Below are 20,451 nucleotides of genomic sequence, written 5' to 3'. Positions count from 1 at the left end.
GGGTTGACAGCAATCACACAGCCTCACCCACCGTCACCCGGCACTCCCGAAAAGGCGGCTCTAGGGCGCGAAGAACGCGGGGTGGGCGGTGCCGGCGAAGGGCGCGAGGGCCGCCAGAGGCGAGGGCGCGAGGGGCGCCACGGGCGAGGGTGCGAGGGGCACCAGGGGCGATGGCGCGAGGGGCACCAGGGGCGAGGGCGCGAGGGGCACCAGGGGTGAAGACGCGGGGGCGGGCTGTCAGTCGGCCCGCGCACGCTTGGCGGGCGGCGGGCCCTCTCCACTCCAGTGCGTGTAGTCGGGCAGCCACTTAGCCAGCTGCGCGTCGAAGAACTCCTCCAGCCTCTTCGCGTCCTTGTAGATTTGAGACTCCGGCTGCGAAACAGAAATCAGGGATGCATACTTAAATATATATTGTACTTCGGTCACAATGTAACATCTACAACTATAGGTATATATGATTGTAAGATTCGAGTCTATGAGCGACGCGATTTGTACCATATTTACATATCTCTACCCTGACTTTGACGCACGCTTGGCCCTAGACACTTAAAATTATTAGAGCTCCTGGATATTGCACAAAACCAGGACCTTCTGAGTATCTTAATTCTGAATTTATATGTCACATTTAATGTTATTTTAGATCAGTTAAAAAAATATCGACTCCTGTCAGTGTCACAGACCAGTGCTCAACTTTAACTTACTTTGTAGTGCTCGAACATGTAGTAAATATCTTATATATAAAATTCTGAGAATCGGCCGACATGTATTTCATATAGTTCGCGTCATGTAAAAAGAACGCTGGCCTATTTGGTGGTATGGGGTACGGGACGGGAGTGTTTATCACGTGTCGCATGCTTGCCGGTGTGCTATTGGTTGGACAGTTCGACGTCGACTCAAAATACTATCGCGCACAAAAGTTTTAAATTATGAAATAGTTTTACATAGAGAAATGAGAAAAATTATTTATAATAAATAATTCGCGTCATTTAAAAAGAACGCTGGCTGTCAATATGCGCAAAGGCCTTTTAAAGTGTTGCCAACTCTTGAAAAAACTTTTTCGTGCTGTCCATTTTTTGGAACAGTCTTATTTGGTAAACAAACCACTGCCAATCGTAATTCACGTTTTTTCCGCATTTATCACTCACCTTCACAACACATTTTTTTTTTTTTTTTTTTTAAGAGGAGGTAAATCTTCAAAAGACACCTTTTGGCTATTGTTGGTAGGTAGTGTAGGATTTTTACCCACTAAAACCCTCCTCTCTTGCTTTAGTAACCAACACCCCGGAACCGCGTTAGCATTACTTCGAGGTGTTTGGTACTCCACCCTGCCGGTTTTATAACGGCATGTCCCCCGATCCCTATTTCTCCTCTTTTTTCTTCTCCTGCAGGACCACTCTCACATACTCCGACATTCTTTGCCAATTGTCACTCGTCGCCATCATCCATGGAATGACTACTTCTGCCCTATCAGGCATTTCCTTCTCATTCTGATAACGTAGCCGCATTTCAGACCAGCGGCGACAGTCAAAGAAGGTGTGCTCGGCGGAATCTATGTGTTCCGGATAGTACTGACAGTATGGATCGCTTCGGATCCCCATACGATGCAAGTACTCGTTAAACTGTCCATGTCCTGATAAGAACTGGGTTAAGTAGTAATCCAGTTCCCCCTGCCTACGCAGCATCCAGTCACGGACCCGTTTAATAATACGGTACGTCCACCTTCCCTTTTCACTGGCGTCCCAACGCTCCTGCCAAAAATTCAGCGTTTCCTTGCGTTCCCGGGTCCTAACATCTAATAAAGGTCCGCGGCCATCCCTCCGAGCATCAAAAATGCGTCTCCTCTCGAACACCAAAAGGTCAATTGGAATCACACCCGCAATGACCAGGGCTGCATCCTCAGAAACCGTTCGATAGGCACAGGCTATCCTTAGCGCTCCTCTACGTTGTACAGATGCAAGTTGTCTACGGTTTTTCTCAACTTTGAGTGCCTCAGACCAGACTTCTGCTCCGTAGAGCATTATTGAGCTTGAAACACTCATAAGCAATTTTCTACGGCTACTTCTTGGTCCCCCGATATTTGGCATTAGTCGGGAGAGGCTTGCCACCGCCTTTGCCGCTTTAGTGGCAGCATAAACAACCTGATCTCTAAACGTAAGTTTCGAGTCGATCGTAACTCCGAGGTATTTCAGGGACCCTCTGCTTTCAATGTGCTGATCCACGACAAGTGCGCGAAAGGGAGTCGGAAACCACCTCTGAGCTGTAAGTACTACCACCTCAGTCTTCGCTTTGGCCAAAGCCATACCGTGTTTATTTAACCACGCGTTTACTTCCGTAGCGACTAGGCTGGCCAATTTTTGCGCGGTCTCATATGAACGTGCAAGTATCAGTGCTGCCACATCGTCAGCAAACCCCTCCAGAATCACCTCATCTGGTAACTTTAGGCGGAGGAGAGCATCATAAAGGATGATCCAAAGTTCTGGTCCTAGGACCGAACCCTGAGCCGCTCCCCCTCTCAGCTTCATCCTCATTTCTCCCATCGTAGTCTCATATATCAAAAAACGATCACGTAGATAATCGTCTAAGATCCTAATGAGGTAATTTGAAAGACCTAATTTGTGAAGCGCTTTCATTATATCTGGCCATCTTGCTGAATTAAAAGCATTTTTGACGTCGAACGTCATCATTATACACACTGGGCGGGTCCGATGGTTACCCGTCCAAGCCCGTCTGGCGAATGAAAGCGCTTCAGAAATGGCACCAATGGTGCTGCGATTCGGTCGAAAGCCGTGCTGGTTTTCAGCTAGTCCCACCACATCAGCCACTTCCCTCCTCAGTCGATTTCTTATGAGGCTCTCAAAAATCTTTCCTGCGACATCAAGCATGCAAAGTGGTCTATATGATGAAGGTGTGTAGGGAGAACCTTTTCCTTTGTCCAATAAGACTAATCGCTGCAGCTTCCATCTTTTCGGGAAGACCCCAGCCGTGATGCAGGCGTTGTAGGTATCAAGAAGCAATTTTTCATGCCGCTTCATAAGAACCTTATATGCTTCAACGGGAACACCGTCTGGACCCGGGGCCTTACCTCCTTTAAGGCACCTAACAACCTCCCGCAGCTCCACTGCTGAAAAAGGTGGGCACTCGTCATCAGGTATCACAGTCTGAACGTAAACCCGGTCGTCGCGGTCAGGAAATAGAGCTTCGACTATTTCCTTCATCGCCTGAGGTTCCATGGGTGCTACGGGTCTGCGACCCATAAATTTTTGAGTGACTATACGGTAGCCATTTCCCCACAGATCGTCATCCACTTCTTTGCAAATTGCCTTCCAGCACCTCCCCTTGCTCTCCTTTATAGCAATGACGAGCCGCTTTTTCGCCGCTTTGTACTCGTCGTTCTTCTGCTGACCAGTACCTCGTCTTCGCGATCTCTGAGCTTGCCTCCGAAGACGCAAGCACTCAGTCCTAATCAGCGCAATTTCAGCGGTCCACCAGTAAACTGGCTTCCTGTGTGGGCATGTGGAACGGCGGGGCATCGCAGCATCGCACCCTGCAACGATAACATCCATCGATCGACCGACGTACTTCTCTACCCCCTCCCGCGACTCTGTGGGTAGCTCTGAATAGGTCCTGATCCTGTCAGAGACTGCTTGTTGGAAAGCACCTTCGTCCATTCTCGATATTCTCCATCCATTCCGCTTCACTCGACGCTCCGGCACAATCGAGGATTTCCCCTTCTGATTATGGACCAAATAGGAAATGTATTGATGATCGCTTGCTGTATACTCTTCCAGAACAGCCCAATCCGAGATCATTCCAGCCATCTGTTGAGTAGCGAAAGTAAGATCTAAAATTGACCCACGTACACCATATCTCCGGAAAGTAGGAACATTTCCCCTATTAACAATGACAAGATCAAGACCCGCCATCATGTCCAGGAGTTCATTTCCTCGAGTATCACTGTAATCCATGCCCCATGCAACCGATTTTGCATTGAAGTCACCACCTATCACGATTTCTCCCTCAAGGTGACGGACGACTCGTTCGAGATCATCAACTCTCTTTCGGAAATCAGTGATAGGCTCGTTGGGGGTGAAATAGCATGACACAAAGGTCGCCACTGGCGTAACCACCCATACAATGCCGTCTCTCGAGCCGTTGTCTTTGGTTGAAAAACGCTCTAGCTCCGGAATCCAGATAGCTGCCGTCCCCGAGGGGTCACATAACCAATTTGGTCCAGATACAGCGTGGTATTGTTCTGAAACCAGAACAATATCCGCTCGAGACTCACAATTCCGCGCCAGAAGCAGATCAAGAGCCAGTCTGCATCGTTGTAAATTAATCTGCAACACCTTAGCCATTTTTCTTTTTTAATACCTCACGATACGACGCACAACGTCCAGAGCCCGTCATGTGATCTGTTGAGCGCCCGTCTCCTACCGCAGCACAGAGGTGACAGCTCGGTGGGTTAGTGCAAGTCCTCGACTGGTGGTCCGCCCGCCCACAGCGCCAGCAGAGTCCACTCCTATCAACTTCCGCCTTACATGTGCCAGCCATATGGCCTGGTCCATGGCAACGGTAACACCGGTCCAGGCGCTCCCAGCGCCGAATTCGGCAGATCAACCAACCCACCTTGACCTTTCCCAACGTTTCCAAAGTGGAAGCATCCGTGAGTCCCGCCTCGATGAAAGCGCGAACACCTCCCCATTTATTTGGTTTAGTTATATTAACTTTGAGCTGTTCAACTTCGGTGCCAAGAGCTTGTGCCAGGGACGCCTTCACCTCGTCCACTGTCGTCGCGGCGTCTAACCCGTCAATTACAACTGTAGTGGTTGGGATGAGATGTCGCACCTCAACACTTCCGCCGGCTGCCTCAGTGATCCTCTTTTCAAGAGTAGAGCGATCTTTAACAGATCCCTCAAACTCGATAAGAAGTCCACCCTTCCTCGCTGTTCTAACTGATCTAACACATATGGCGTGATCCTCCAGGCAGAGATTCGACCGTAGAGCCTTCAAAACTTCGCCAGATGATCTTGATTCATCAGGAGTGATCAGTACCGCCTCCGGTCGATGTCGCATCTTGGACTTTTTGGTCTTTTTGGTTACCGTTGTCCATGTAGACCCTGGTCCTCCTGATATGCTGTTTCCTAGTCCTGCTCGTTCCACTGTTACAGCTTCATCTCCGTCGCTGTTTTCCTTCTTCTTTTTCCTTTTCTTCTTTCTCTTAACTTTGTCTAAGCTAACCCTCTGATTTTGCGGCTCTTGTTCATTCTCTTGCGTCTGAACCAGACCTGGGGTGAGGCGTAATTTTTTCCTTTTCTTACGCGTAACAAGACTAAAGTTCCCCTCCTGATCAATAGAGACGTCCTCTTCTGGTCCCTCGGGAGGGCTCGTCGCTGGCCGCTTCTTTTGATTTGTTATCCTCGTTGGAGTCCTTTTCGCAGCTTGTTGTAGTAGAAGTTCTTTCTCTTGTATTTGCTCTTGAAGATTTGTTCTCATCTTCCGTTCCTCTAGCGCAATCCTCCGTTGAGCACTTTTCCACTCCTTTCGATGTACTAAGGAAGTAAGGAGCAATGTGTAAGTCCCTTTAACTTTATTAGTAACTTCGGTCGGTACTGTTCTTTTGATCTTTATCAAGTCGAGTGTAGACTTCAAAATGTCGCGAATCTCCTCGATCATCAGGTCCTCCCTGGCTATCATTTCGTCACGTTCTGTGATGAAGCTAGCAATCTCTGCCAACCCCAATTTTGTTCCTTCTACATTTTCAGCAGCTGCACCAGACAATGGTGTATCCATTGGTACATCTGCTGCTTTGTAAACTTCTTCTATCTCTTCTACTTTTTTATTAATTTTAGTTAAAACATCCATTTGAATCCCACGAGAATGCTCGGAAATAGAAGTCCACCAACACAGAGCCGGCATGTGAGGTAAGGCGACTTTAAAACTGTACAATGAAGTGGCGCCTGGTGCTCCAAGGGAAATCGTTTGCGACAACATCTTACGCCCTGCTGCCATTCAGCTATCGGCACGATTGTCTTTACACCTTAGCTTGGGCTGAGTTCCAAGGTGGTAGTGGAACTGTGCTTTCCCTTAGTCGCCTCTTACGACACCCACGGGAAGAGAGAGGGGTGGCTATATTCTTTGGTGCCGTAGCCACACAGCACAAGTTCCAAGATGGTTGTGGAACCTTGTTTATCCCTTAGTCGCCTCTTACGACACCCACGGGAAGAGAGGGGGTGGCTAAATTCTTTAGTGCCGTAGCCACACAGCAACCTTCACAACACATTAGCATACGGACACTTGTAAAACTCCATTTACTATTTATTTCACTAAAAAACAAATATCAATTTATCATTTTAAACACATAAAAACTATTAAGATACGAATATCGAGAGTAGAAATATTTAATATTTTTGAATACGACATTTCAATAACTAAAAAAATTGATATTGCTTTTGTTTGAAAAAAAATTGTAATTTTGTAAAGTGATAATTATTATACTTATTTAGTCCGAATTATTCGCACTGTTATTTCTAGTATTTTTTAATGTACCTACCAATAACCATTATACGAAGCCGCGAGTGAAAGCCTAATAAAAAAATAAAACAGTAGTACTTTTGTGCGCGAGTATAACCATGCGCAAACGCACCCCCTCCAGTTTCTTTCAGCGTTCTTTTTACATGACGCGAACTATACCCCTAAGTAACATAGGGGGGGGATAAAGGCTTAATAAAGGCTAATAGCTTATATGACAAAACAACGTTTGCGGGGTAAGCTAGTTAGTACTAAATATGTATGTGCTTACGTCAACTTACAACTTCCAACTTATACTTACTTTACTAATACAGAATCCTACGCACATTTTGACAATATCGGTTTCTAAACGCTTATCTAATTGAACAAATTAATTTGTTGTTCAATGAACTGCCATCGCTACTCAGTGGATATAGGTCAGGGTGTAATAGTTATTTCTGACACAAGCTCGTACCGGGTTGTATCTGTAAGCGTTGCGGAAAAGCAGGCGCACGTCGGCCACGAACTGCGAGATGTGAGTGTAGCGGCCCTCCGCGCCCGGCTGCAGCTTCAGACGGATCATGTCCAGGCACATGGGCTGCTGGATCTGGAATGCGACTCAAAGATTTTATTTATTAAATTTTTTTATAAACCTGTAACACAACGGTTCCCTTTAGGATTTATTCCCGTGTCGGAGGTCCAGACACACACAATACGAGAATCACAAGCGACCAGACCACGGCGGTAGGTCGGCGGTACCTTCTGGTGGTAGTGCTTGTTGTGCGGCGGCACGGGCTCGCGGAAGGGCAGCGACAGCTCGTACTGGCAGTACAGCTCCAGCGTGAGGCGCTCGGCCACGCGCCGCGTGCGGCCCTCCAGCGCGCCCTCCGCCTCGCCGCCGTCCGCCAGGCTCACGCACAGCAGGCACTGCCACGACTCCGTCTCCCTGCGGGCAGGCACGGTACAGGGGCCGCTCACTGCGCTCACTGCGCTCACCGCTCGTCCGCCGTCACTCACTCGGGCAGCTTCTCGATGGTGGGGATGTGGCAGTACTGGTGGAAGACCTTGGGGCACTTGTCGCAGCACATGAGCTCGCCGCCGTCCATGCACACGGCGCACCAGTCCTCGTTGGGGTCGGCGCGGCCCGGCGCGTCCGTGGACGAGTGCACGGCGGCCGGCGACGCGGCGCTCTGCTCCGCCACCACCTGGGGGGGGGGGGTAACGTAAGTATTTGACTTCTGCACCATGAAACATGTTTCTAGCATTGGCGTATTTTAAACTATTTCTAGTATTGGTGTATTTTTTAATATTTCTTCATTTAAATTTTACATTATATTCATTAAATATAAATAGTAGGATTATATATCACAATATACAAGGTCAACGCTCAGACCACGACAAACATCTATATGGCCGATACAGATGTCTGTCGTGAGCGGGTCTGCGCCAACGCGTCGTCAATTATTAAAGTAAAAATCGTTTTAATAAATTTATTTAAACTGTGTCATCAAAAAATCAGAATGTGTCTTTTTGTCACCCCTTTGAATGAACGACGACCGAGAGGCATCTAACCTGTACACCGTTGGAGTCCAACTTGGCGATGGTAGCCATGAGGTCCTGCACGGACTCCGCACACACCTTATCCAGCTCCGACGCACAGCCCGCGCCGACTCCCTAGAACGCAAACAAAATCAGTCTCACGTTGAATACGCAGTAGGTGTACCTCCTGTGTATTCAAGTGTTTTTTATCTTTCAACATACACACACGGTCGTCTATTATATCTTTTTCCTAGTGATCATTTTGTGTTTGTGTTTATATTTGTCAAATTTGCTCATCTTTGTGACACGACGCTTTGACCGTTAATGACTGCGACACAGTTTTATGCTAATGTAGTTATTATTGTTACAGATTGTTTTTGCTATGTACCAAATATTTGAAATAAATAAATATGATTATTATTATTATTCTTAAGTTAAGCAACTTTACGTTTTTGTTATAACGACCAACTCTTACAATAAAGAGAAATGAAAAAAAAAATGTTACACTCAGACTTGGGCGGGAATCGAACCCACAACCCCCCGGACCAGTAGGCGGGGCCACCATAAATTTCGCCGTCGGGCTAATCGGACATTTTCATTCGGCGAGACGTACGTTGAGGCTGGGGCTCGGCGTCTCGGGGTTGGTGGAGGTGACGGCGGACGAGGCGCGCGCGCGGCCCAGCGTGATCTTGTAGTCGGGGGCGGGCGGCGCGGCGGCGTCGGCGCGCGGGGCGGGCGGCTCGGCGGCCAGCGCGTGCTGCGGGATGTGCCACTGGGCGGGCGGCGGCGGCGCGGGCGACGGCGTGCGCGGCCCGCCGCTGCGCCGCCCGCCCACCGGCGCCGCGCCCGGCGCGCCGTACGCGCCCAGCACTGCGCAGAGGCGGCCGTCACTACGACTGCCGTACAGCGGTCGGCGATTGATCGCGGCATGTTCTTTTAATTATCTACTCTCCCGATCGTGTGTGATCAAATTTTAGATAAAAGATTATATTTAAATACAGATTAAATATAAGTAAATTTTTTTAAATTCAGCATCGTAACATACGTTTTTAAAAAAACATCGAGGTGTTCTATTGCTTTAGAAATCGCACGATTAACGAAAAATAAACCGTGATATCTTATTAGTCTAGAGGAAGAGCCCCCTTCCTTGTGATATTTTGTGTTTTTTTTCCCGAAACCCTCCCCGGTCTTTCGAGGCTCACGTAATGAAGAGGGACGACCCCACAAGTACGTTACGCTTCAGCATCGAATGACCGTGTGCTCGCTCACTCTGGTAGGCGTGCGGCGGGTGCTGCGCGTGCGGCTGCAGCGGCTGGAGCGGGGCGGGCGGGCGGCCGCGCGCCCCGCCCGCGTTCAGCAGGCCTCGGAGGTTCATCTCGTTCATACCTGCCCGCGTTTGTTATGTTAATTATTGGACACAAATACACGTAATAGACGCTTTTGACACAATACAGTCATAATAGAAAATCCACGGACGCCGGCTCGAAGGACCAAAAAGATGTTTGTTACGTCTAAGTTGCTGCTGCTGATTATTGTAAATTAAAATTTACAATATTTAAATGCTATGGAGTAAGACCACGAACGCGCTGTATGATGACGATGCACTAACTGATTTGACGTAACTAATTTATTATGAGCGGTCAAGTCATACAATATTTTTATCAACTTATTTCAGAGATAGAATGAATTTAATTTTGTTCCTTGTCAAATTTGTGATCAATTAAATGCATGAATTTAATTTGTATTATAATGAAATGAAAATATTTATTTCACTATATCACCTTATACACATTTATCGAACATCAAAACATGAATTAATAAGTGAAACAACTGCTGCAGCGCGGCCCATACCGTGCAGGTGGTGCGGGTGCGTGGTGGACGTGACGTGCGCGTGGCGCAGCGGCGTGTGCGCGCGCGCGCGCGGCAGCGCCATGTAGCCCGGCACGCCCACGCCCACGCCCACGCCCATCCCCATGCCGCCCGACGCGCCGCCCACGCCCACGCCCATGCCCGGCGCGCCGCCCGTCACCGCTTGCACGTACGACTGCGCACGACAGGATACCCTCAATAACACAAACGTACAAGCCATCGGATTCACGTTAAAGATCACTAAAACCAACCTTGTATCTTGCCAAGGTCTAAGACATGAAAAGACAAAAGTTTTGTTAGAGGATATCTGCTAAATAGTATATAATATAGTAGTCATAATAATAAAAGTTAGCAAGGGCGAACTTATCTCTAAAAGAAATCTCTTCCAGTCAACCCCCAGTGAGTGATAATGTGAATAAAAAAGCAGAAGCCATTTTGATATAAGAAGTTAGATGACATCAAGTAAATACCACATAAGAATCACCCATAAATTACCACACACTGGGGGGGGGGGGGGTTGAGGTTCGACGAAAGTGACCAGTTGTGGCGAAAAAATTTGAATTTCACTTGACGTATTATGGATAGCCCCATATTAGAAGTGCATGTGTACGCTCAACAATGAGTAGAACCTGGTGCATGGCGACCTGCTGCAGCGCTACAACGGCCGAGTGCGGTGGCGCAACTTGATTGTGGTAGCCAGTCGGCGCCGGGCCGGGGCTGCCAGTAGGCCCGCCGGTCGCGCCACCAGAAGAACCTCCGGTCACGCCACTCGCCGCCGGCCCGCCCGCGCCGCCGTCTACCTTGCCATCAACCACGATAGCGCCGATGCTCGACAGAACTGGAAGCACGGGACACCGACAAAAGATTATTAGAGCCATGCCGCATAATCGGGGAGGATCGGCACCGCTCTTACGATGCTCCAGGTATTGCTGTTTATTGGTATACTGTTTTTGCCGACCTGGTCGTTTAATAAAAAGGTTGTTGTCAGTCAAGTGTGACGGACTAATATGTACGATTTTATTTTTGTGTTACCCACGCATTAGGAATTCTAACCATTTTTTGAATATCATATCAAAAATTGACCCCTCCAGCGGGGATCGAACCCGCGTCTCCAACTGATCGTTAAGCTATGGAACGATGTACCCGCTAGATCGAAATTTTTGATATGATGATTTTTATATTCGGTTTAAGCGAACCGTGGCGCCGTCTATAGTGAGTTCTTTACAGAGACCTGTAACTATTCAGTTTCATATTACAATACAAATTTTTGAGACGATACCGTGCTATTTTTTAATATGTACGATTTTATTTTTGTGTTACATATTAGGAATTCTAAACATTATTTTGAGCATCATATCTAATAATTCTATTGTATTAATTTTATTGCATTGATGTTTTAAGTGAAACTTCTTTAGAATCGTTGTGATTTGAAATTCAATGAAACGAAAATGCGTCGATAAAGAAACAAACACACGAATGTACAGGAGAGAATGAGATACAACACATTACATTATGTTTTGTACTCTCGGGGAAAAAAATCTCTCGCAGGCTAGTTTTCAGAAGTTAAACTTCTGGCGTGTGCGAAGCGTGTGCACGATACGTGTACCACAGGGCGGCACAGGGCGGCACAGGGCGGCACAGGGCGGCCCAGGGCGGCACAGGGCGGCGAGGAGCTCACCGCGCACGAGGTCGGGCAGCTTGTCCAGCGTCAGCGAGATGCGCACGGGGATCTCGGGGTTGGGGATGTCGGCGCGCCGGCTCTTGATGCGCTGCAGGTGCGCGCTCACGGCGCGCTTGCTGTGCAGCACGGCCGTGTCGCTGCCCTGCGCAGAGGGAGGCGTCAGACTGTGCTGTGCTGCGCTGTGCTGTGCTGTGCTGCGGCGCCGCACGCACCTGCTCCAGCGCGGCGCTCACGAAGTCCACGCAGTGGTCGGTGATGGCGGCCAGCTGCTCCAGCGCGTCCTTCTTCTCGCTCAGCGTGCGCTGCTTGCCGTCGCACACCTCGTTCAGCCGCAGCACCAGCTGCTTGCCGCGCGTGTTGATCGCGTTCGTGAGCCTGGGGAAGATGGCGTCTACGTTAATGCTATTCTGCTTTCGAGCATTGTTCTGTGGATGAGTGTGTAGTCGCTAGCATAGCGCCCTATATCTGTCTCTTTGCTTCTCAGTTATATAGGCCTATAAAGTCTCGTAATAGTAGTAGTAATAGGTAGTAGTAGGTGGTAGTAATGGTAGCAGTAGTAGTAATAGCAGTAGGTAGCGTTAGTAGTAGGTGAGTAATGACCAAAGCTCCCGAGGAGAATTGTTTACCGACTAAGTTACATGAAAAACTATGTACCGTTACATAGATTTACAGGGCCTACTCGATCGCAGACGTTACAGTTAGTGGGGAGCAGATACTGACTTGACGACGGTCTGCGTGATCTCGTGCACGAGCGCCTTCTTCTTGTCGGCGATGAGCGCCTGGCGGTCCCGGATGACCTTCATGGCGGAGCCCAGCAGCACGCGCTTGTAGCTCACCTCCGACAGCAGCGCCGCGATGCTGCTGCGCGCCTGCGGACACCACACACCTGCAGCCCGGGGGCTCCAACGCGTATCGCATTTGTTCCTTCGAGAGCTGGCAGAACTTTAATTATAATACGTAGAGAAAGTACGACCTGTACGTTATTTGACTATTGAGGAGGGCAAAAATCTTATTTTCTTTCCTTTATAGAAAAAAATTGGTTGCCTGTAAAGTCGGTATACGGGCGAAAGTTTTACGTGACAACGACTTTGAGTGGTAAAATAATTTTAATGTGAATATTCATTCGTATAGTAGGAAGAAGGATGAAATAATAGTAACAATTTAAAACATTTATTTTTATGTCTGTCTCTCTCGCTCTTAGGCGGGCTAACCATGCCCGAGTGGAAGGGACGCGTGCCTCTCACTCGCTCTCATCGTGAGCGCATAACGTGAGCGGAGCGTAACGCAGTTTCTTGAAGTGTCACCCGGCAAACCAATTTATAAGACGTTGTCACGTCAAAAGAAAATTACTTTGAAGTGATACGATACGAAATGCCTTCGGGTTGTGTTCATCGTGACACATTAATCAGGAAACTTGGTCACTAAAAAATACCGTGCTGAATCTGAATCTTAATCGTAGAACTCACAAGGTTGAAATAAATGGTATACCGTCATCTAGGTCTCTTGTACAGATGGGGGTTGCTCAAGGCTCAATTCTGGGTGCATTTTTGTTTTTAATATACATAAAAGACTTATTATATTTAGTTGAGAAGAATCATAAGATTGTATTGTTTGTTGATAATAACTCATATTAATTTGAGTCTTCCCACCGTGCCTTGGACAGCATGTTAAGCCGTTGGTCCCGGTTGTTATCATGTACACCTGATAGCGATCGCTACTCATAGTAGGGGATGTATCCGCCATTTCACATTGAAGCAGCGTGGTGGATTAAGCTCTGATCTTTCTCCTACAAAGGGAAAGAGACCTATGCCCAGCAGTGGGATGTTACAGGCTGAATACGAATGCGATACGCTAACAGACTGCCAGCGTACAGTACAAACAATAAATATCGGTACCTGCGCCGCCATCTCGGTGCTGAACTGGTACTTGTGGTCGCGGTGGTGCTGCAGCTGGCAGTCGCGGCACGTGAGCCGGTCGCACGTCTCGCAGAACAGCGCCAGCCGCTCCTGGGGAGGGCGCAGTGAGCGGTGAGCGGTGGTGGGGGCTAGCGGCCACGCCCAGCGGTGGGCGGGCGGTGGGCGGGCGGTACCTGCGGGTGGTCGCGGCAGAACATGTCGTGCGCGGCGCGGCCGCCCTGCGCCGCCTGCAGCTCCTGCACGGCCTCCTCCTTCGACTTGATCGTGTGGTCCTTCGTGATCTTCAGTCTGCGGACGTGAGAGTGACGACTGTCGTGATCTAATGCTCTTTATCTATTTATATATGTAGGTAACTATAAAGATAACTTAAATTTAAAAAAGAAGATGTACATGAGTTACTAATATAATTCATATAACAATAAAATGACAATAAATTTAAGTTACTTTTTAACCGACTTCCAAAAAAGGAGGAGGTTCTCAATTCGACTGTACTTTTTTTTTTTTTTTATGTATGTTACATCAGAACTTTTGACTGGGTGGAGCGATTTCGACAAATTTTCTTTTAATCGAAAGGTGGTGTGTGCCAATTGGTCCCATTTAAATTTATTTGAGATCTAACAACTACTTTTCGAGCTATATCTAATAATGCGTTTTTACTTGACGTTTTTTTCGTCGACCTACGTTGTATTATACCGCATAACTTTCTACTGGGAGTACCGATTTTGATAATTCTTTTTTTGTTGGAAAGGGAATATCCCTAGTTTGGTACCATAATAAGGAAACCAGGATCTGATGATGGGATCTCAGATAAATCGAGGGAAACTCTCGAAAATCCGCAATAACTTTTTACTGGGTGTACCGATTTTAATAATTTTAAATTTAATCGAAAGCTGATGTTTATCATGTGGTCACATATAAATTTCATTGAAATCTGATAACTACTTTTTGAGTAATCTTTGATTAACGCGCAGTTACTTGAGTATTTTTTCGTCGATCTACGTTGTATTATTCGTCGATGTAATTGAAGTCGGTTTTTTTTCGTTTGCGAGCAAACACAATTATAAAAAATACAAAGTGGACATTAATATAAAACCGATTTGAATACAACAATAATTAACAACAATATTTGTGCAATTATTGCTAACAAATGCAAAGCAGTAGAGTGTCGGTCACCTCTGATGCGCGTGTACGCAGTTGTCGCAGATGAACTCTGCGCAGTCGACGCAGTAGGAGGTGGCGGGCTCGGTGTCTTCGCAACTGTTGCACTGCTGCTCGCCGCCCGTCGAGCCTACGCAACAATAATAATATTTCCCAATACACTCACATGAATTTAGTAAAAAACGGTTATTTTTAATATTACAGACAGACACTCCAATTTTATTTATTTATTTGTATATATTCAGAATAGCGTGGTTCTTATGAACAAAGTAGTATAATTAGGGACACGAAAAAAGTATCGATACTTTGTGGTATCGAGTACATTTGCATTCAATTCCGATATTTTTGTAATCGATATTTTGCATTCGATACTTTTACTTAATGAGTACTTTTTGGCGGGAATCGCATCGAAAGTTATAAATGGAGAAGTATCGATACTTTTGTTTCAATACTTTTGTGAGTACGATACTAGCAGGGTGTAAAATGAATAATAGATAAGAGCGGCAAAGACGGTATTCAAGAAACAATAGATAAGAGGACAATAGATAATTACACAGTAATTAAGGTAAGTAGAGTTTACAACTGTAGAAACCTAAGTTGCGAACCGTTAGAATTAGCACAAAATAGATGCGTGCAATCGCTTTAGATGACACCAAAACTTTTTTTTTAGCTTCAGCCGACCCATCGTCAACCGATGAGGGCCGAGGCGAGAACTGGGACAAACTAACTACTATGGTACAATAGCGATTTTAAAGGGTACACACCCTTGTGAGCGGTTTTCGGCGCCCGGCCGGGACGCTTAAAAAGCCGCCCCTGACAATAGTAATTGCTCAGACAGAAATGTAAGCCTTCAGTAGTTATTATGTGTGACATACCGTTAGTGCCGGCCTGCTCCAGCGCAGTCTTCTCGATGACGAACCGCTGGTCGATCATGTTGCTCGGCTGGCAGTGCAGGCGACACGCCGAACACAGGATCGTGACGCGGCCTGCGCCTGCGATAGATGTATGGAATAACAAATGAAATCAAAAATATCGGACTGAAATCACAAACTGTCAAAACTGGACCAAAGTTTCTGAACTTCAGTGACCGGAAATATGTCGCAATCGAGGACCTTCGCGTAAGACGACAGCGCCAGCGGTACGACTGTTACGACTGTTACGACTTTACAGTGTGTAGTAATTTCTCATTTCGTTAGTTAGGGAGAACAACGCCTTCTCAACTTCGGCTAGCCCATCGGATAAAACGGTAGAGGGTTCCTTTCCAGTATTCTTACTGTAGAGAAGGCCGCCGGCGCACCCGAAAAATATTGTGTCGAAAACGTAATGACAAATATGAAGGAAGTACCCAAGAAGTCCCTGCTGCCGGCGAGCTTCTCGTCGACCTTGGCCTTGACGCAGGGCTCGCAGGCGGAGTGCAGGCACTCCATGAGCTTGGGCGTGCCGTCCGCCTGCGCCAGCGGCAGCTGGCAGAACACGCAGCGCAGCGCCAGGAACGACGTGCGCGCCGCGGGCGACGCCAGCGAGTCCGCGCGCTCGCCCTCCGCGCCCGCCGCGCCCCGCGCCTGCCAACAGGTAGCGTACGATGGCTAAATACATCTCCGTGCCTCGATTCTTCTTCTTCTTTAAAGACTATGGCCCCATCAGCTTTTCGCCGATGATTTTGCCAATGACAAGTACTGAAAGTGTATAAGTCCAGAGACGGTCCGTTTTTGACAGCCTCGATTACAATTCTCTGATGCAACCTACAGATAACCTCTAATAGATACCGTATGAAAGGGACTCTCAAGCCCGTAACAATTCGCACTATCACGCCTGTCACGCGAGACTTTAATTGACAACTTTACTTTCGGGCATCAGCAAATAAGCCCTAGTTTTCAAAACTACTGCTTTTTTCCAAAATTATTCAAAAACGGGATATTTATCATGATTTTTATTTTCATTTTGTGGAGCTCGATATTATCTCGTAAACAAGGCATTCCGTAGTTACTGTTTAATTCGTAGCTAATATAACTAACGATGTTAATTTAAAAACTGCTTTTTTGGCCCATTAAATATTTTCGAAAGGCTTTTTCCATAAATAGTTGTAATTGCTCTCAAACGAAAATGAAACCAACTTCAATTACATCGACTACAATGTGAAAAAACAGTCAAGTAAATACGCGTTACCAAAAATTAACAGATCTCGATGAAATTAAAATGAGACCACAAGACAACCCAGTGAAAACTTATGTGGCTTAATACACCTTAGTTCGACAAAAAATATCCAAGTAAATACGCATTATAGCATACTAGCTGACCCCGAAAACGTTGTCCATCTTTTTTTAACGACGCGACGGTTATAATTTGGCAAATCATTCCATTCTCATGTAGAAAGAGGCCTATGCTTAGCAATGGGACGGCTGAATTGTGTTGTAGTGAAGTTCAGTTATAATAGACAGCGATTAAATTGACTAGTTACTAATAAGTCAGTTTAATTACATAATAAATTTTTAGTAACTAGCTGTGCTCGCGACTTAGTCCGTGAGGAATTTAACAAAAAAAGTTATTATGTATTATGTAAGATTTTATTTTAGTGTTACCCACACATTAGGAATTCTAAACATTTTTTTTTTTGAATATCATATCAAAAAAAAAATGTTTAAAAAAGTTATTGTTCAGTTCGTATTTATAAAATAAATAAAACTCTAAAGTAAAAGTAGTTTAAGTTACTCCTTAATACATCAGCTATCTGCCAGTGACAGTGAAAACCCTCGAAAATCGTAATCAAATATCATTTTTTAAAAATTTTGTCTGTCTGTTTGTTCCGGCTATACTCTGAAACGGCTGGACTGATTTTAACGGGATTTGGTCACGTGGGGATCTCCCTGGACCTGGTTGCTAAGCAAAAGTAATAAGCGCGCAATCGGGTCGTTGCGGCGGGCGTGACTTTAACTATCGTTTCAAGATCAAGCGCCGACGCCGATTGAGTAAGAAAATAAAGATCCGTATCCGTGTCCGAATCTGCATATCTTGACACTAAATATCCGTTTCCGGATCCATGTCCGCTGATATACATTTTTGACGATCGGGCACGCACATCACTAATGGTTTTATAGTTTGTCCTTAGAAGATTTGGATAAAAATTGTAGTTTTATAAAACTGTATGTACCTTAATTAAAAGTTTTAATTTAATTTCGGCTAAGATCTAGATTAGGTAAAACCGAATTTCGGGACCGTAGGGGGATGGGGGAGGGGAGGGTGGGGAACACTACCCCTGGTACCACTATCACACCTCGGAACCCCATGGTTATGGAGATATCGATGGTTAAAGTTTTGAGGTTAGAAGAAGAATTGGTCATACGTTAGTTAAGTGGCCTCCAATTTATGGGGTGAAATGGGGGTGGGAGGGTAAAGGGTGGTGGGGAGGGTGGGTTTTTTAGCCCCCCGTAGTGTGCGTTTCGCGTAAACCCCGTGGTTTCGAAGATATCGTGTTTGAAGTTTTGGGGTTAACTTTACGTGATTCAGAGATATTACAATACCTTAGAGCTCCGTGTCTGACTCCACCTTAACTCCGGTGCAGCGGGAAGTGCACTCATATGCTCCATTCACCAACTTTCACATTTTATTTTCGAACAAATTTACGTAAAAACGATCTCGATTGCAAGATCAACAAACGATACGAACTGACGCTTAACGACTGACAAATCGACATTTTTAAACAAAATAACGCGTCAGACATAATATTCTAATAAAATTAGTAACATTGCGTGCTAGAATATAGGTTTAGAAATTCGAAAAATACCCAAAACCGAATCGGAGCACCCCACTGTCCACGTGGTCTTGGTCTGTCCTACCCCTAGAGTGTTTTTTTTGTGCCGCGGAGGCGCGGAGGGAGGGCAGCCCTCGCCCGCCGTGCGAAAGCGCGCGAACGAATGCGTAGAGGAGCGGCTGAGGCTGGTCGCCTTCGGCGGAACGGAGCATGAGTGAGCGTGCTTTCGCACGCAAGGGCGGAAGGGCTGCACTTCCCGCAGCGCCGGAGCCAAGCGTTCCCTCTAACTTTCGAAATTCTTCTTCTAACCTCAAAACTTTAACCATGGATATCTCCATAACCATGGGGTTCCGAGTTGTGACAGTGGTACCAGGGGTAGCGTTCCCCACCCTCTCCCCCCCATCCCCCCACGGTCCCGAAATTCGGTTTTACCTAATCTAAAGCTTTACCAACAATTGCTAAAGTCTATTAATAAAACACTTTAAACTGAAATACCAACAATAAAATTATATTGTCTGCATTAACAATGTTTAAAGGCTTGTAATTTATTGTGGTTTATAAATACAACAACTGTTTCATTTTTTGTAATCAGAGTTTTTGTTCACAGAGAAAGTTCTGCTAGTGTTTTTACAACAATTCTTCTGCACAGAAGATTTATGATACTAAATAGAAAGTATAAAATAAATATTTGCAATGTAAGTGCAAAAAAATGTGATTATTTATGACATCACATTAGAAACCTCTAAAACTATCAATCTTCTTCTACTATATTATGCACGTGTTATACATATAAACTTTCTTCTGAAATCACTCTATTTATTAAAGAACCACATCAAAACCAGCAGTTTTAAAGATATAAGGAAGTGACTTTGTTTTATACTATCTAATGATGATTATATGTATTTTTTTTAAAGTTTTACATAGAATAGATTAGACATTATTTTTGTTTTGAGTAGTCGTATAATTATAAAAATAAATTTAAAAAAAAGGTTACAAAAAGATTATTTAAGTAACAGACTTTTTAGTTAGCAAAAAAATTAAACCTTACAAGGTTTGATATTTTTTATAAAAATATTTTTTGATAGATGTCAAGAATTTATATTTTGAATTCTTCTTTATAATTTATGTTTTGCAATCTATTAACTTTATTATAAACTAGCCGGGTGGACAGACTTCGTTCTGTCAAAAGTTAATAGTAAACATTAATTTATTTTTAATTTTTTTAGTATTAAAACCTTCCGTGGGCCTTAAGGAACATACAACAAAATAAATTAGCTGAATTGTTCAAGCCATTCTCAAGTTATGTGCTTAGCAACATTCATTTTTATTTATGTAATTTTGCTACTACACTAGCTTACATTGTTTTTGATTCTATTATTCTTAATAAGTCGTTGGAGATATCGAAGATCTTATCATTACTTCCCTTGTTATCATATAGCTCATTCGCTAAAGTTGCGTTAATTACAAATAATTTTTCCTGTAGAAGTGGATATTTAAAATACATATTTGCCTTTCGAGTTGTTTTCTAACTATACCAACCATGTTTAAGAAACCAAATCCACAAGTTCTAGTTTACAACTTTAATAAGTAATATTTTTCAACATGCGTAGTTGTTTTAGCCCACTTTTGTCCTATTATTTTTATCTATTAAAATATATAAACAAAAATTATGAACCAAACATATTATTTTGTTATTTATCTAGCGTATTTATAGCAACATTAAAAAAAATAATACAAAAAATAAGTTAATTATAAAAGTCAGCAATAGTTTTAAACTTTTGTATTGTATAAAATAAAAACACATACGTTTCCTCGAGACGCCGTGCCGTCGGCTAGCTCATCTGGCGTCTCCTCTTTGATGGTCACGCCGAGCAAAGGACCTAGGTCCATTAGGGCCCTCTCGATCTCCTCTCCGCATTCGCCTCCCGCAGAAAAACTTGCGTTATCCATTTTTAAAACTTTTAAAATAACTGTATCTCACGTAGCACGCTTCAGCCTCATTTTCACGGGAGAAATGTTTATCCGGGACTTTC

General features: G+C 45.2%; 1 protein-coding gene across 1 annotated transcript; it reads right to left on the bottom strand.

The window, feature by feature from the left end:
• Positions 1 to 237: 237 nt before the first annotated feature.
• Positions 238 to 20,368, bottom strand: LOC123662817 (transcription intermediary factor 1-alpha). Its single transcript, XM_045597613.1, has 22 exons — positions 20,225 to 20,368; positions 18,325 to 18,346; positions 16,301 to 16,314; positions 16,016 to 16,232; positions 15,546 to 15,662; positions 14,686 to 14,800; positions 13,686 to 13,800; positions 13,492 to 13,602; positions 12,317 to 12,465; positions 11,809 to 11,971; positions 11,594 to 11,738; positions 10,545 to 10,753; positions 10,167 to 10,184; positions 10,066 to 10,090; positions 9,898 to 9,987; positions 9,316 to 9,432; positions 8,660 to 8,916; positions 8,080 to 8,181; positions 7,525 to 7,712; positions 7,267 to 7,453; positions 6,983 to 7,114; positions 238 to 372 (listed from the first exon to the last, which is right to left on the bottom strand). Exons 1-22 carry the CDS (start codon positions 20,366 to 20,368, stop codon positions 238 to 240), a joined length of 2,772 nt encoding a protein of 923 aa, XP_045453569.1.
• Between the last annotated feature and the right edge of the window lie 83 nt (positions 20,369 to 20,451).

This window comes from Melitaea cinxia, chromosome 19 (assembly GCF_905220565.1).
Source record: "Melitaea cinxia chromosome 19, ilMelCinx1.1, whole genome shotgun sequence".
In the NCBI taxonomy this organism is placed as follows: domain Eukaryota; kingdom Metazoa; phylum Arthropoda; class Insecta; order Lepidoptera; family Nymphalidae; genus Melitaea; species Melitaea cinxia.
The sequence above is the reverse complement of the archived record's forward strand: the minus strand, read 5'-3'. Positions and strand labels throughout refer to the sequence as shown.